The 18,166-nt window shown below is 46.8% G+C and overlaps 1 protein-coding gene across 1 annotated transcript; it reads right to left on the bottom strand.

Annotated features, from left to right (window-relative positions):
• Positions 1-898: 898 nt before the first annotated feature.
• On the bottom strand, positions 899-15,139 carry sertad2b (SERTA domain containing 2b). The gene is made up of 2 exons (XM_053875568.1): positions 15,005-15,139; positions 899-5,246 (listed from the first exon to the last, which is right to left on the bottom strand). The coding sequence occupies exon 2, from the start codon at positions 5,240-5,242 to the stop codon at positions 4,022-4,024; it is 1,221 nt and encodes a 406-aa protein (XP_053731543.1). The 5' UTR covers positions 5,243-5,246; positions 15,005-15,139; the 3' UTR covers positions 899-4,021.
• Positions 15,140-18,166: the final 3,027 nt, after the last annotated feature.

Genomic DNA, 18,166 nt, shown 5'->3' with positions numbered 1-18,166 from the left:
CGACAGCCTCCGTCCATGGGCTCGCTGTGAAGGCGAAGACTCGAGATCGTCCTTCAAGGATTCCAACTTCCGTCTGAGTCAGACTGAAGGGGAGGCGCGGGGTGGAGGGGGGCGTCCGAGATTACAAAGGAGGTGAAGGCCGTGACGGGGAATGAAGTGAGACGCAACTTAGGAAGAAGATAAAGGAGGCATGCGCGCGAGAAAATAGAGGGCAGGGAAGGTACTGAAGAGAACGAAGGAGACAGAAGCGGTTAAAGATTCCGGCGCGCAGAGGGAGTGGCGGCCACAAATGAGGTTGTAATTCTAACATCTGACCACAAGATGGCGCCAGAGTTCAGTTCATCTCTGAGGAAGGCTGCAAACTGTGTAGTCGAGAAGTCACCTTTAAGTAAGTAGCAGCTGATAGTAGTGTGAGGAGCAGTGACTATCACGGTAGTTCAGCGGGTAGAAGTTCATGCAGTCGGTGTGTGAACACCACTGACACATGTCAAGTTTCAAAAGGTTCAAAAGGTACGCGACTCCTATCGTTCCATGAGCAGGATCCAGGTCTGGCAGATGTGTCACTCCGGAACCTTGGAAAACAAGCCACGCTTGTTCTTCCTTGTAAAATATAGTGATAGATTCAGTGGGGCAGTTCGACTACAGCAGTGGCAGCAGTGCTGGTTGTGTTGGTCGTGGACACTAGTTGAGCACCAGCGTGAACAATTGAACGTGGCCCGGGACAGGTAGACTCAACATGTGTGGACAGACAGCGAAGCAGCTGCAGCACCAGACCATCTGCTCCGCTGAGCCTCCACAAGCTGATCATCCTCCTCCTTCTGGGCCTCAGTCAGGACCCCCGCACCCCCACGATACACACAGCTGTGAGGCGCAAATAGCAGCTGACGTCTGCTGCCAGGGGTCAGGGAGTCTCCGGAGCTGCGGCAGCGGCGTCCTCAGCCATTTCTGCTGACGCTGCAGCTAATATTTAGGAAGATCAGTCTTCACAACACACAAACACCTTTGGTGGCTTTATATTGCACAAGTCTTATTGAAAGAAGGAGGTGATGGGTGAAGGAGGAAATGCTAGTGAAGCTGAAGGAAGTGGAAGGAGAAGAATATGAGAAGGTGGAGAATGAGGTAAAGAAGGAGTGAAGATGGAGGTTGAGAAAAGAAGAGGAGAAGGGGCAAAGGAAGATATGTGGGGGGGGATGAGGGCATCATGGAGTGGGAGGGCATGAAGAAGGAGCTGCAGAAGGTGCAGAAGGAAGTGAAGATGGAGGTCTTGACAACAAACGAAAGTGACTCATCTAGAACAGAGAGGGGAGGGGCAGGTCAGCGAGGACCGTCTGATGATGACATTGTGAGAGAACATTCGGGTGACGTCGAGAAAATAATCACACGATGATCATCACTCAACAACAGTGTTCTCTTAATACACTTTATTGTTTATATGTTGATTTATATTTATATATTTATAAAACTACAAAAGTAAGACCGTTTCATAGACAGCAGTCACTTCATCTCATATATGTTCATCATCTGGAGTCACACGTCCCCTACAGCTGCGTGTGTATGTGTGTGCGTGTGAGTGTGTGTGCGTGTGTGTGTGTTGCATAGAAAAGGCACAGCTCTGAGGTCTGCGGAAAACACAGCCGTTTACAGAGGAGCTCGGCCGGGCAGCCTCTCTGGGTAACTCTCTACGAAACACTGATCGGACACAAGCTTCAACGTTTGTTCAAATATGTACACGACTTTTGGCTTTGAAGCTTTGGAGACGTTTGACATCTGAAGACGGTCGTATTGCTGCGCGTCGACGGGAGTAGAAAAGAACACAAGTCTCCATCAGCGCCACGAAGAAACGTCTGATCAAAATGGCTTCCGACGCGACGCCCCGCTCCGATACATTCGGATCTGGAGCAGTTACATTCTGTACACACGCCAACACTTCAAAAATAAATATATTTACAGGAAGGAAGGAAAAACATGAATAAATAACGACAAAAGAAAGGAAACAAAACACTCCAAAGATTCAAACGAGGAAAAACATGACATCGTCTGCAAACAGAGAAACTTGTCGTCTGCTCAGCTCAAACCTCAACAAACGGCATCAAACACCTCCAAGAACCACTACTGTGATGGTGAACAAGTAGAACACCAAACTACATCCCACAGTCTTTCAGTTGCCCAGTCGGCTCCATGATTCACCAGGCGCAGGGACAAAGGCCTGAAGAATCATTTACAATGAGTGAAGGTCAATAGCTGGTTCTCCCACTGCCATTTTTGGGTCATTTGTTTCTTCACGTTTCACCACAGCTGTAATTCTTCTTCCTTAAACGTTTCTTTTTCACAGTGAGCCCCTTTAAACAGTTCACTTCGGGTTTTGCTGCAGGTCTGATGCGAAAGATACAGTATTTCTGTACATTCTTTTTCATTTTAAAGTCAGTTGAATCTTAGATATTTTCAATTTTTCTTGTCGACTTCCTTTGCCCCCTTTTTCTACAAAATTTAGCAATGTTAGCATTCTTTCCAATCCCAGCGGCCTGCGGTGAGTGGTGGGCAGGGGACACCCTGGAAAGGTCTCCGGGAGATGGACGACCACATACACTCACAGCTGCGGCCAGGTGAGGGAGGAAAGTAGAGAGTCCACATCTTCTTAACTCAAAACACTTTTGTTCAGACAGGGCAACGTAGGACACCGGATGTGGACGATAGTGAAAAAGCAGCTCCAAGATCGGCCTGAACACTTGTTTTTGTGGACATTCATTTTGTATACAAACCTAAACTGACTACTTTGGTTATTCATTCAATTTAATTCCATTGAAAAACTCATTTATTCACAGAATATGACCTATTATTTTGATAAGAATTCCTTAAAACCCATACAAATTTTTAAATCCTGAAAATGACCGAATATGAAATAGGAAATAGAAAGGTAAAAATGTAAAATCAGAAAAAAATTCTAAAAATTTATAACCTTTAAATGTCCTCAATATGACAAGTGGAGTTTTAAAATTTCAATCAACTTTAGCAGGACCGTTTCATTTTTTAAAATTCATAACCATGAAACCATAAGTGTTTTCTATTGTCTAAAACACATTAAACTGACATGGGAGTCACAGAGCTTTTGGTAACTATCAGGTCATTCTTGATGCAAGACATTTAAACGTTCGGATCATGAGCTCACCGTTCTTGGGGAAGTATAAACACGGAGTAAGAAAATCATACTGCAGGTTGATGAAATTATTCGGAATACTATGAGACTTTAAAAACAATACTTGTTGTCTGAGTCCATGTATCTGAAGCTTAAAACCTTCATCCGATGGAGAACTTGAGAGGAGATCAGTAAAACTCTGCTGCCGATTTTTCAAATTCAGTTCTCTTCAAAACTATCTGTTCTCTGAGGCAGTTTGGGACGGCAGGGCAAGTGTGAAGAAACACCGAGGGCAAAAACAGGTTGAGCTGAACAGACTCACATGCAGGGGGCGCCAACACGTTTTGCTACTGCCGCAGATGTAAACACCAGCTTGTTTGAATCCAGGTGAAGCCGAGGACGACAGCCACAGTCGAGTTCCAGCTGGAGCAAGGAGGCTAGAGAGACGTTTAAATAAAACTGCACTTGAGAAACAAGATTAAATATTCATTTGATCTCTACCAACAGAATAAATTAAAGAATACTGTGAGTCAGTGGTCATGAAGGCACTCGGCTGATAGAAGTGGATCCACGTGTGTCTCAGTGAGGACCGGACAAAGTTTGTCTATTTACAGTTTCGCTCAAAGGGTTTAAGGCTCGGGGTCCGTGGGGTCACATGAAGGAATGAAGTGATGAAGTGTAGAAGATGTGTGTGTGTGCGTGTGTGAGTGGAAGGCGGGCACAGTGCATGCACAGTGTGTAGTAGTAGTTGTCGTAGTAGTACTGATGGACATCACGCGGATGTTTACAATTATCGACCTCGAAAGCAAAATTCTGGATAAGAAACGAAAACATCCCAAAAGTCGTCAGTCTCTGCTCCTCGTTCCTTTAAAGGGGGGCGGGGTCTAGTCATGAGCCCACCAGCACCTCCATGATGTGGTCCAGTTCTGTTAGGTCTATTTTAAAAGGCTGATTGGCGGACACTTGGGGTGCAGGGCCACTGTAGGGAGACCCCAGCGACTTGAGGAGGTCGTCCGTCGTGACCACCGGCGAGAGTTTGGCGAGTCCAGGCCCGGAGGCCACGCCCACGGCCCCCGCCGTCGTGCAGGGGTCAAAGTCATACATGGACGTGTCGATATCAGCGAACAGGACGTCGTCCAGGGCCAAGTCCGAGAGGAAACCAGAAGGGGAGGACGGCGGTGCCGAGGCGGAGGCATCTGCGAGACCACCAGGGGGCAGCACGGGTAAAGCATCGGCGGGTCTCAGCTCGGCTCCCCGACCTTCGACCTGATGGACGCCAGCTGCCTCTGCTTTAACACACAAGGTTCTGCAGTCCCTGGCTGGGGAGGGTCCCGAGTGGGGGGAGAGCGGTGGGGGAGTTGGGGAGGTAGTCACGGTTGCGAGATTAGCTGCTGCTGCTGACCTTGTTATGGCTGTGGGAGGACCCAACTCCATGTCACTCAGAGGGGAGACGAAAGTGTCTGTGGGCGCGCTGGGCAGGGAGACCCGGGTGGCCACCGGACTAAGGAGTCCCAGTGACGGAGGAGGCGCGGGGGGAGGTGACAGAGGCGGGGTGGGGGGCGACGGGGCACAGAAATCGCCGCCGTCCTCCTCCAGCAAGGAGGCTGGAGTTAGGCAGGCCTCCACAGCCGGGACCTCCACACGGTCCAGGCAGAGGTGGGGGGCCAGGTAGGAGGGAGGCACCGAGGGGTGAGGCGAAGGCGGCGGGATGATCACCGGCATCAGCAGAGCGGAGGGCTGTGACACCTGGACTCCGAAGGCGGGCGAGGCCTCGCGGTAGCTCTCGTCCATGGGGTCGTCGGGCGGCGGCGAGGGCGGCAGCAGCAGCGGCCTCAGCGAGCCCTCCTGCTTCAGCTCATCCTGGATGCGGCGCAGCATGTTGTTGATGAGCACGCGGCGCTCCAGGCTGGGCTCCCCGAGCGGCCGCTGGCTGTACAGCTTCATCAGGGAGATGTTGAAGATGGTCTGTCGCTGCAGGGTGTAGGACACCTTGGACAGGCCGTCCGGGGACAAGCCCAGGCCTGCGCCCGCCGCAGACTCCTCCAGCGTTTTGCCTTCCAGCCCCTCTTCATCCTCATCCAGCTTCCGCTTCGCACCTTTACCGAACATATATCTGCAAGACCAAACCAGAGAGCGAGGTCAGTTTTTCAGGACAAGTTCCTCTCCACACTTGTGTGAACGTGAACAACAAGAGTGTCTCAAATACTGCGATACTTGATTCTGCGATATTGTATCGATACTGTTACTGAAATATCGCAATACTTTTTTGTGATATTGTCTTGATATTATAAGTTGTTTATATCACTATTTAATACATAGGTGCTTGGATATGCTGCTGCATTTGTGACATGTTTGATAAGATTTTTTTTCTTTTTGCCCACTGTTATTTTGTCTCACTGAACTGACAATTAATTTGTTTTCATGCACATAATATTGTACTGCACTATCTGATCCCCTCCTCCCCCTAAAATTATGTTTCTTATTACAATACATTGCTCAACTTACAGTATTGCAATATATCGCAATGTACCGAATCACCACTCTTGTATCAGGATAGGTATCGCTAATGGCTACAATCTAAGAAAAAACATATTTAATCACCTATGAAATCTATTTTTGGTCATTAGGAAATATTTAAATAGAACATTTTAACCTGAAGAATTCTTTTTAAAGAAAAAACTATCAATATCAGTGGCCGTCGTGGTACGACACTTCTTTCAAGAAAGCCGCTTCACTGTCTCAGACTTGTACTTCTGCAGATCCTTCAGGGAGTTTGCTCAAGGGCATTTTGTCACAGAAGTCAAACAAACAACCAGACAAGACTCCTGAGTCATGTGTGAGAGGCGCTCGCTGCAACAGGGGATTAAAGCATGAGCCGAAATGGAAAGGCAGTAGAAGTGGGGGCCGACCACTGCGTATTCCTGCCCTGAGCGCACATGCGTGTACACACACACACACACACACACACACATTATGTAATAGCAGTGTTCCTGGCTGTACGACACGATCATAGGCCACATCTAAAGCCAAACCCTTCACTCTCCTCCGGCTACATTAAACAGGGAACTGGTGAGTTAAGTTCATTTGAGAAAGACCGAACACTATTTCAAAATAGTCTGCTAGGAAATTGCAAACGGACTCCAGACTGAGGCTGCGAAAGGGAACCAGGCGGCAGAGAAATAAGCGAGCGTCGCTGCAGCGAGCTTGAGTCTAATCCAGGCTGACAGGCTCATGCAGCCAGCCGCCGTCTACGCACACGCCTCACGGCGCATGCGCCTGCACACACACACACACACAGAAGCCGACACACAGGAAGTGTGAGCTGCAGGCTCAGTCACCACGACGGGTTGGTTGCCATGACAAACAGAGTCAGCTGGGAATTCAACCAGAGAGATGACAAAGCCTGGGACGGGAGGAGGAGGGGGGGCAGGGTGGGTGGTGCTGGGTGGGGGCAGGAAGGAAGGCGAGGAGGAGGAGGGGGGGGAGGAGGAGGAGTAGGTGAGCGACTGGTCGTGCTCGGAGGTGGGGGGTGCAATGTTCCGCAGCAACTCTTTAACTGTCTCTTGAATCACTGTGGAGGAGAACAGTGCCGTCACTGAAGCTTCATGTGCTGACGCGCCACTTTCCCCACGAGCGACACCAACGGTCCACATCTGATTAATAAATCATACGTCGGCCTGTAACTTCCTGCTTCACCTGAAGGCTTCAGCTGCGTCTCCATCGCTGCGTCAGGTGACAGGAGTAAAAATAGCAGCAAATCCAGCAGTGTTGGAGGCTGCAGAATCAAACTGCAGAGATACTTCTGATCTGAGGAGCTTTTCAAGCCTGACAGAGGAGCATTCATCGGCGGACAATCACTTCCACTGTCTTCTGGGCTCAGCTTTGTGTCACTGAATTTTATTCTCATTCAATCTGATACTTTTGACGGTTCAACTTTTTATATGGTTTCATTGTTCCATCAGCTACAGACTGAGAAGCGCAGTCATCCAGCAGAGACTCAGAGAGACTCCAAGAGAAGTCAGCTGAGATGCACCCAGGACGAGTGAGGTGATCGATCAGGAGGAAGCCCTATGGCAGACCAAGGAGATGCTGGAGAGACTTGAGCAGAAGGTTTCAGGAGAAAGAAGTCTGGGCTTCTTTAATTCAGCTGCTGCCCCACCAACCTGACCTCAGATATGTGAGAGGAAATAGGTGTGTTTAGTAACTAACTTTCTGGTGACAAACCTCCCTTCAGATTATTAAAATGTCTGCAACATTAGCAAGGTGGAAGTGTTGGCAGGAGATAACCTGAAGGTCCATGGTCTCCTACAAACCCTCTGGATATGGAGATAAAAGACCTCGGAATGAATTCTCAATTGATTCATTTCATCTCTGAGACCAGTAATCTATTTCTGTATGAGGAGGTGCGTGGGATTTCCTGTGTCATGCAAAGAGGGAAATTGTGAGCACGACACCGACGCGACGGCAGCAGCCGGAGCAGTGACAGACACAGACGGAGGAAAAGAGTTGTAGGAAAGTAGAGAGGAGCATAATGAAGCGGAATGCGAGGGTGGGGCTCCTCTGGTATGTCAGCCCTGTGCTGTGAGCGTACCAGTGTTTGAGGACCAAACGTCATGAGACGGTGAGTCACACATGCGCAGCTGCTTCCACTCTTAATCACACACCCACTTTTTCTCTGATTCACCGTCTTTCTAGAATAGAAGAAGAGACGTGACAGAACGCGATCTTTGGGGAGAACCGAGGACTGTCATCACTGGGTCTGACACAGAAGAGTTCAGATGAAGCCTCCACTCCTGAAGAACCAACCGCGTGGAAGAATCTGTCCACCCTCACCCTGATCATGCTGTAGCGCCACCACTCTCACACTGACTCACTTCTCACAGTGGAAGAGAAATTCAATCAAACTCATAAACAGCAAAAGACATCCACAACAACAGTCAAAACTTCGGTTCTCTGATCAGCCTGTGGTCAAGCTGCTTCACCTTCAGTTAAACACGTGTCTGACAATGTCATTGTTGTGCTAATGATGACATTCAAAATTGTACTTGGGGATTACTTCTTTGCTTTAATTTACAAGTGACTGTGAGTAAGCAACGGTGTAGGAGCCAAATGTCCAAGCAGTTTAGGTTAGTGGTTGTGAATTTTGGTTATAAAACGCACACCTTCATGTTCTCAACTGTTGCAGCCATCACAGTGAATTGTCAGTGAATTTGGAGATATATTTTAACCTGAACAAACAATCAACAACAGTTCCCATTTAATAATATCTATGAATCTTGGATACTCAAATGAAGTGAACGTCGCACACATGTTGCCATTGCTACAACCAACTGATCCATGAGCAACTGTTCAACAAAACCAGGCATCTAAGTGTTGAATTTTTCTGGTGATGTGGCCAGAACTTTGAGGTGCACACTAATATGGAAGTGTTTCGCAGTCTACCACAGAGTATCACTCAATTTCAACAATTAAAAAACAAGGTTGGCGGCTCTGGGCGGAGGTGTGTAACTGTCTGACGGTAAGCGGCACACAAATGTGTGTCATCTCTGCTTTCCAACGCGGGAGGTGTGTGGACGGCCGAGCGGGGTGGGTGAGGAGTGTGTAGTGCAGTGGTGCAGCACTAGTGGATGGACTCTGCAGTGATATTATGATCCTGTAACCGGATACCCTGGTTTCCATGCCTGAGCTGCAAATCCACCCCTCCCCCTCCAGCAGGGCTATTTCAGGTTCCATGGATGCACAAAAGTGTGGACCAACACACACACACACACACACACACACGTATAATGGTGCAGGTAGATGAATGCAGCCAGTGTTGAGCGTTGACTATGACACATTACTGCGTGCACACACGGCTCAGTCATGACTGCGCTGCCGCTCTTCCTCCGTGCGCTCATGTATCTGGCTCTGCACATGAGGACGACACCCCGCCCGCCCCCCCGCCTGCTCGCTCGTGTGTGTGTGTGTGTGTGTGTGTGTGATGAAACCACACACAATGAAGCACTAGTAAACACATTCCAGCCAGAACCAGAGGAAGAGTGTGTTGTCGTCCTGGTCTGACCAGTCCCAGCTCCTTTTCACTGCAAATATTGCCACTGTGCTGCTGCTCTCACTCCCACTGCTGGCTTCCTCAAATTCAAGTGCTGCTGTCCACACCACTACGACGCTTATGCTGTGACCAATGCAAAAGTACGGTGAAAGTTTTGACAACAGCTCGGGCAGATGATTCTGAGGTCAGTCCCCAACTGGAAAAAATGAAATCCAAATGAATAACAACAAATCTGTTGAACACCTTGTGCAGAAGGTCACTGGGGAAAGACCTGACTCCCTCGATGGATGATGAACTGTACTAAGAAAACCACACCTGGCTCATTGATGCTGATACAATCAACCAGCATCTGTATTCTTGACTACCTCTCACAATAAAATGACTGAATTGCTAAAGCACACTGATAAAACAGAGAGAAAAATGATCGAATTGCTGACGTGAACTGTTAAAACTGACAGTGACATTGCCGTCTTGTTAGAAACGTATGTTGTTATTCAGCCCAGACCGTGAGTTACCACACCCAACTACTCCAACCTAAGTTCTTAAGTCACGGTTTAACATTCAAAGAGAATCACTTTTCATTTCCTCGTCACTGCTGGGAAATACTCCGAGTATCTACCAAGAGTTCTTTAGTTAAGGAGCAGCGGGACACGCAGATAAGACAGATGGCCATAGAGCACGAAACAAACAAGCCAGTGGTGCTGCTGGGAAATACAACTGTGTTTCTCTGTTTGTGATCATAAACGCTCACATGACAGAGGTCAGCTGGGTATCAGATGGGGAGTTCACCACCGTCTCTTACATAATGGCAGACCTGGTTACAAAACACCGCAGCCGCTTCGCTTCTGCTGTGCAATTGTGTCGATGGTTGTGACAAAACCTAATGAAGTCTGTTTACAAATTCTCACCATCCGTCGCTGGACTGGTTCTTTTTGTTTCAATCATGCAACAGTTGTGTGGAATTACGTTTCAGTAGGAATGTTTTTTTTCAGCGTTATTGTGAATGCATTAAGTCGTCTCGGCCGCTGGCTTCTCTTAACCCTTGGCTTGCTGCTACTCTGCTGTGCCCTCTTTATAATAAACATTTCACTCTAAACAAGCTTGATTCCAGTTGAATGCTTCAGTGGTCCACATTTGTGGTAGTAAGAAACATTAACCGGCTTAAAAAGGGGTTTTGCTGCTACTGTTGTTGAAAGCAGCATATGATATATATTATATATTAGGATCATGATCCTGAAAAAGATTTTACATAAAAACCTAAAACTATTCTTTTCAGACTCCGCCTCTTTAACAGCCTGCATGGAAGCGACATGAGATCACAAAATAATTTATATAGTGCTACTGTTTTTTTAACGCTTTCCAACAATTTCATTTGGACATTGACACACAAGTTCATTTTGGCTCCATGAAGCGACTCCAAACGTCATCATGGCTTGTCAAGACATGCAGTACCACCATTAACCACTGTGGCGCTATTGCAGGAATTAAATATTCCAACACCTGCTGCAGCGTTGTCTTGAGAAATCTACCAGAAAACAATCAAAATATTTAAATATATTTACAGTGGCAAAAAGCCTGTGACGTCACAATGACAGTTGTTTATTACTATCAGACCAGTTGCAGCAAAGTGAAACTAAAAGCTCGGGCCAAACCCTGTTCATTTAGCCAGCAGGAACACTGTACTTCACAGAAGGGGAAATGTCACTTTAAAAAGTTGACTGAAAGCCAGCCGATGACGAAGAAGGGACTCGTGCTGTGTCCAGCACAGATATGTGGTCAGCAGCAGCACATCCACGCAGCTCCTGTGTGAGCGACGCACAGTTAAGTCTATAAATAAAAGGCAGAAGAAGAGAGCAGATTTAGGTCACCAGACGTGTCTACATGCTGCTGAGTGCTGCTCTCTTCCACAGAGCCTCTTCAGGGAGGGAAAACACAGCCAGCGACCGAGCCGCTCAGAAATCTACAGCGTCGATACGTCTGGTGACTGAGTGTGCACAAGTGACCACCTTATTACTGCAGTATATCTGCCTTATTACTGCAGCGCCGTCGCTCCTGCCCCTGTCATCACTTTTCCTTCTTTTCCTTGCGAGCAACATCCACGCGAACCTCGCCAAGTGTGCCTGCTGCACCTTCCCGCCGGTGCACACAGCATATACGGCAGGCTGCTGCACGTAGCCAAGACAACTCGCCATTAGCATAAATCCAAGCCATAGATTGACAGCGAGAGTGTGCTGCTGTCACAGTGTCTTCTCTCCCACTGCCGCCGTTGATCTTCATGTGCTCAGTACCATCCTCCTCCACCACCACCACCACATCAGTGCGGATGTTGAAATATCAGAAAGAAAAAGACACAAATGCAACATTTAGTTAGCCTGAGTGTGAAGTCTGAGAGTAGTGCAGAACAAGTCAGACTTTTAAGCTGATGTCGCTCTATCTTTAAGAGCCAGTGTGGAAATTGTGTTTAATCCTCCAATAGGTGAAAAATAAACACGTTAAACAAAACAAAAACATCACACAGAACTCCAGACAGATAATGCATATTGTAATACACACGCAACAGAAGCGTTAAAAAGATGGTCGTCCTATCTTATCAGTTTCATTCACAGTTTCCTGGGTCTTGCAGCCAGAATATCTGCTGAGCCAACACTTGTGCTCTTATCAACTGTATCTCCGTCACACTATGACCACTCGGTTCAACTTGATCCTGGTATGTGCGGAATACGTACAGCGAGTGGGGTACATTTGCCACAATGGCTGCATTCAGATTGGAAGCAGACGGCTGACTTGACAAAAAAGCAAAGAAAAATGTAAAGAACTGCCAAAAACTCACTTCAACTTCTTAGCTTTCAGCTAAGAAAATAAACCATTTTGTTGCAAACTTGTGTTAAAAATGACTGACTAGGAGCATCTAATCAACTCAACTATTTTATGTTTCTCATTTAAATAGTCTAGATCCACATTTTTATTTTGGCACCAGCCGTCCTTCTCCTGCTCTCATGAGAGATGGAGAATAAACATCAAGTCCAGCCAAACTGGTTCTGGTGGAGAAGTTCCTGAATCGAACATTTGGGAATTGTCTTTTCCTGAAATGACCCGACACATTTTTTTTCCCGTCGTGACCTCAATTGCTGTCACGTTAAAGTTGCTGTCGTGGATGCAGTCAAACTTGTTATGCTGAGTTTACTCACCTGAAAAAAACCTAGATGTGAAGAATAAGGATTATGTGACTTCTATCGCCACACTTAAGGTGAGTAATATAACAACACGTACTATAAACAAACAGATTAAAAGAGTGAGATTAAACAAAAACGATCAGACCCCGTGGGCCGAGACGGAAATGTACTGATTCATTATTAACAAGCATTTCTCACAGATGTGGAACTTCCAGCTTTGTAAACACGACGCCATGGCAACACAACAGGTTGACAAGTGAGGCAGGGTGACATTATCAGAACTAAATCACACAAAATTAACCCCTGAGGGTCAAGTAAGGTTCCAAAAAGAAAACACACAGCTAATTTGCGACAGGAAAATCCTACTTTAAGCTACGTAGCGGTGATTTTACGTTGCAACTGGAGACAGATGATGGGATTGGAACACCTGAACAACAAGCCAGGGAACAAACTCGCTTCCAATTGGTCCAGTTCTAAAAACATGAGTTCCTCTAGTTTGTCTGATGAGTGCAAAAATATCTCAAGTGATGAAGGCAGACATTCGGTCCAAATAAACCCAGTCCAAGTCGTGTCAGCGGGAACGGTTGCATAATGAAGGTCGTCCATGGTACATGTGCCAAATTAAATACAGATATTGGTTAACCCAGTACAGACGACGCCAAGAGGCTGGAAATGGTAGCGATCCCTCTGATCACTTCAACACTCTTAAACACCATCTTCAGTGGCATTACACTGAAAACCTAGAGATGCTCAGACTTCACAAGTACAACACTGTCAAGTTCAGACAGGAAGGGAATGCATGTCACATTAGTCGAAAATACTGTTTTAATTCTGAAACAACTGAGCTGAAGCAATTCAAAGAGGCAGAGCTAGAATAATGTTGACTCCACTTGAAGGTGCCTGCATGTGTGGGACGAAGAGCAAAGCACGTATGTGGGTTGTGCCCACCAAACTTTGCCAAAAACATTTTCTCCCAAAGCTAAACAGCTTGTGATCCTCCTGATCAGATGAATCTTCAGTGACTGACCAAACTCCAAGATGACGGAGTATAATCCAGGTTAAATTCGCCATTTTCAGATTCAACCATCAGTTTTCAATAAGTGAAGATGGTGTTAACAGCTGCAAAGTTGTCACATCCCACCAATTTTGTTTTCACCAATAAAGAATTTAAAGTCTTTGACTGTAAAAGATACGTCTAACAAACAACACAATATGTCCTTTACATGGAAGCCCTTAGGAATAACGGTGACCCAGACCCAGCAAGGCTGACTAATAAACGTTGAAGTACATGGATGAGAGATCTTTGACGGGGGCGTGTGACAAAGTGTGCGCAACCTGAAGACGTGTGTGCAAACTGACTGCCATGCTATAAAGTTGGTTCTGAGGTACTGGTTTGAGGTGTTAAATATTCTCCAGGTATTTAGCTGTGTTCTGCGACGCTTTCTGAGAGATTCATTTGCCGCTGCAAGACAGTTAAAGGGTTCCCTGGGCGCCAACATTTACTATCTGACAGCTGTGGAACTCAGCTGCACATCTGTCCACAAACACGGAGGTGCGAAGCCGTACGCCGGGACCTCCCTTCCTGACAAACCTCTGACTTGACCCACATTGTGCAAATCAAAACTGAAGAAGTGCTGCCGTCACCCCCGCGGCTGTGTGGATCCGCATGTTGTGCAACGCAGCCTACCCCCACCATGTCACCATCCCAGGACACCAACCACCAAACCGCCTTGCAGCACACATGTCACCACTTCACAGGTTCACAACATCGGACCAAACACCAAAGGCAGGATAATACTGACATGAGTTTCTGCTTCTGTTCTGAGCAGCTGAGAACAGAAAGCCATCAGGAGACGCTTTTTGTGTGTCTAAAAGAGATCTAATCTAAATATTTACTCCAAATCTGACACATTTGCTGTGCCATTTTGAATGTCTCGAAACTGACAGGGTCCAACATCAAAGCGAAGAAAAAGAATTCCCTTCGCTTCCTTAACGTGAAGTAGCTCCTCTGTTGAAATACCACACACAAATATTACACACTGATCACCACATTGCTGTTAAAAGACAGTTATTCCCAGCACTCAACATCAGTTGGTCTGGACTTTGTGAATTTGAAAGTAATAAAGGTCACCATAACAGCACAGTAGTGAATACGTAATGACGCAAAAATAACTACATATAACGATCAATTTTAAGTTACCGAGTCGGTTGCATTAAACACTGCAAACGGGCTTTGGGATTTAAAAAAGAGAAAAATGCGAGGTATGTAGGTATTTTGGGCATTAAAAGGAGCTCGAAAAACCGAGGGTGAGAGATGAGTAAACATCAGTGCTAATGTAGATGCTAATGCTCAATTAGCACTCTTTCAGTGAGGAAAAGTGTTCTGAAGAAGTCCACGCAGACTTTTTCACCGCCAGCAAAGTGAGAGCCCCGGCGTCTAGCGAAGAGCGGACGCTTTCGCAGACGATGCTCTTCGGCGGGAGTTAAAGGTCGTTCCGCGGCGGAGGTGTTGAACTGGAAAAGTTTCTTCCCGACGAGCAGCGCAGCAGCAGCAGGCGACTCGGTTCTTCACCGGGAACATGTCACACGGAGACGGGCTCGAGTCGCAGCGTTGGCGAGAGGAAAGTGGGAGGAGAGGCGCTTTCTTACCACATGTAGGTCCACAGGAGTTTGGAGGAGAAACATGGGGGTATTTAAAGAGTCCGGTCGGCTACGGAGAAACAAGACGTCCTGTCTGCCGGAGGCTCGGACACACAATGGCGCTGACAGGAGCGAGGCGCTCCGCTCGCTGGAGCTTTGCTGCCTTCACGGGCTGTCGGAGAAATCCTCAGTCAGCCCCCCCCCCGCTCACCACCCTCCCTCGGCCCGGTCCTCACATTCCATTTAAATTAGACTAGAATGACGTTCGTGGCAATGACTGGGGGGATTCCTTTATTATATGTCAATTGCCTATTCTTTAACATTTATTTTGTTTTATTTGTGTATAATATTTTTTGCAGACTACTGCTTCTTGTTATACTTAAAAAAAGATGTGGATTAAATGAGACTAAAATGAATCTGAAAAGTGGCATAAGTGCACTTATGTTTCACGTTGGATGGGTGGGAAATAGCAATACAGTAATAACAGGAATTCAAAAATACTTATAATAAGAAGAAACTAGTTTCTCATTCTTCTCAGCGAGAAGCTCAATCATCCAGAAGAGAGTCAGAGTAGAACAAATGCTACTCGGCATGATGATGTGGCTGTGGCTCCCTAGAAAAGTTTTCAACTGGGAGGGGTCCCCAGGTCAGACCCAGGACTTGCTAGAGAGGTGATATCCATCAGTTGATCTGTAACACTTCAGCTTCCACCCAGACGACCTGGAGGATGTTTATGGGGAGACGAAAGTCTAGGATTCCTAACTTGCTGCCCGCCATCGACCCTAATATAAGATGTCAAATGAATTCATTCAGCGGCATGTTCTTTTTTTTTTTTCAACCAGTTTGTTTAAAAAGCAAAAGGTTCATGTAAGGTTATCTAAAATAACCAACAACGAATCCTAACCGACATTTTAGTTCTCACATACTTAATATATTAAGTACAAGCGACACAGAGTAATAACAATAGTAAATCTAAATTCTTACCTAACTTCATCTCATGTCTAACTCCAACGGAATAAAAACATAGCGTCTGAGGTTTACATTGTTGCGCTGAACGACGACAGCGGAGTTTGTCAATGGGCTCTCTGAGGTGAACGGGAGGGACGTGAACGCAGCACTAGAAGTTGAAACCAAGCAGCTGCCCGGAGATGTGACGTCATCAACTTTCCTCTCCCCCACATTCTCTCTGACACACACGCACAGACGCGCGCAAACACCTACACGCATATTTCCATGGCTACACGCGAAATTGAAGTACTTAATGAGCGAATCATTGAAAGAGTTAAAAGCCCCGACAACATTCAAACAATAACCCACCACCTCGACAGGGACAGTCAAGAAACTGTTGCGCGACTTTCTATGATCCAATTTCTCAGTGAACTTAATGAAGATCTGCGAGTTTGGTTCTGCGGTCAGCTGTATTTCGACTGGCTGAGAATTATATTATGTAAGCAGTTTGCTTTTTCTCAGGTTAACTTTTTTGGAAAGCAGTCTATTCTTGATACCTGATGTTGCATCGTGGGGGCAGCAGTTGTACTGCAGGGATCCACTGTCAAGAAACTTTGTTTACTTCCTTCTCTCTGCCCCAGGACCTCCCAACAATTGAACACCTCACTAGTACAGGAGACATCCCAAGTGTTCTTCTCTGGGAGGAGCAGTGGCTCTATTCCGAGACTCTCCTGGATGACTGAGCTTCTCTCTCCAAGAGGTGTGTTTGAGTTTGTGCTCTCGTTCTTCGGTCCCTTCAAAGGTGATGACCACAGGTGAGAGGAGAAATCCACCGGTTAAAGGAGAGTCTTTGTCTTGTCTTTTGGCTCAGCTCTTTCTTCACCCCGACAGACCGATACAGAGTGTTCACAACTGAAGTTTAGTCCATCTCATGCTCCCTCATTCATGACTGGAAATATTTTTATTCAAGTTTCCCAGTTCTTTTGTGCGACGCGTTTAGGATAATCATGTCTGTTTTTCCTCTTATGTTGCCAGTGATGCTGTTAGCCTTTAGTTTCCACGTCTTTCTTCTCTCTGCAACAACATCCGCTGCGTCTGCCTCCATATGAAGAAGGATTTCTGACTTTTTTATTTCTGATTTGTCCGCCCACTCCGGCTCAACGTTGACAGTCCGTGCAGCAAAAAGCAACAATAGTTCCCTTTGTCACCAGTGACGCTTACCACTTATAAATAAAACAAGATAAATCTCAGCAAAGTGGACTGTTGACTGTTAGCATCACTAGCAATGCAACAGGCAGACAAAGAACAAATGCACAATTCTGTGTTTGTCGAACGCCAAGGAAGTTGGTTGCTAACTATTTGCATCAAAGTAGAGTTTCTCATAGAGCGAAGGTTACATGCAAGCCAATGACAGTTGGAATGTCGGTGCTGCACAGCAGCAGATGGGGAAGTCTGACCAGTAAGTTTGAACAAAAACCCAGCGGCACGGCGTCCGTGGGCACAAAACAAGAAGGTGGGCTCGGCAGCTCAGCGACTCCCCCCTACACTCTCACCCTGCTCAGACGAGCACAACACGACGGTTAACTCCACATAAACTCACTTAGTACAGCTCTTTGTTTGGGGAGACCAGACGCTCACGGTCGCCCGTTTGAAGCGGGTTGACTACATTTACAGAGCAGCAGCTTGTGTCCAGTCAGCTGTTACTGATCAGAAAATTCACAGCACCTAGTTTGTTCTCTTGACTCGTGGCAGCAATTTGACCACTTCTTAATTAGAAGGGAGATTTTCTGAGTCAAAGCGAGCGCTGATAGTACCACGTTTGAAATCAAGCCGCTGGAGACGCTGGAGGCTGCTGAATTGTGGACTCTTGGAGGAAGCAGTGTTGCTGGTGGGGTTCCGTGGGGGGTTGTTCTGGAAGCTTGAGTGTCAGCAGTAGCGGTGCCGGAGTGTGTGGGCCACATAGCCAGGAAGAGGTCGGGCCCAGTGAGAGTTGCTCCTTCATCACTGAGGAGTTTTCCTACAGAGGATTTCAGAGAGGCTTCTGTTTTTCACAGCCGAGTGAGAAGATGAGGACCAGCTCCTCTAAGTCTGCGGGGGAATGCCTCGGTAGAGCTGGAGATGAGATGGTATCTTAAGATCTAGTTCATGAGTGAGGGAAATATGGATGCAGGGATTGGTGCAGGAGCTTCAGTCTAGAGCAGCGTTTTTCAACCGGGGTGCTGC

Source organism: Synchiropus splendidus, chromosome 9 (assembly GCF_027744825.2).
Source record: "Synchiropus splendidus isolate RoL2022-P1 chromosome 9, RoL_Sspl_1.0, whole genome shotgun sequence".
Classification (NCBI taxonomy): domain Eukaryota; kingdom Metazoa; phylum Chordata; class Actinopteri; order Syngnathiformes; family Callionymidae; genus Synchiropus; species Synchiropus splendidus.
Note: the sequence above shows the minus strand (reverse complement) of the source record. Positions and strands in the feature narration are given on the sequence as shown.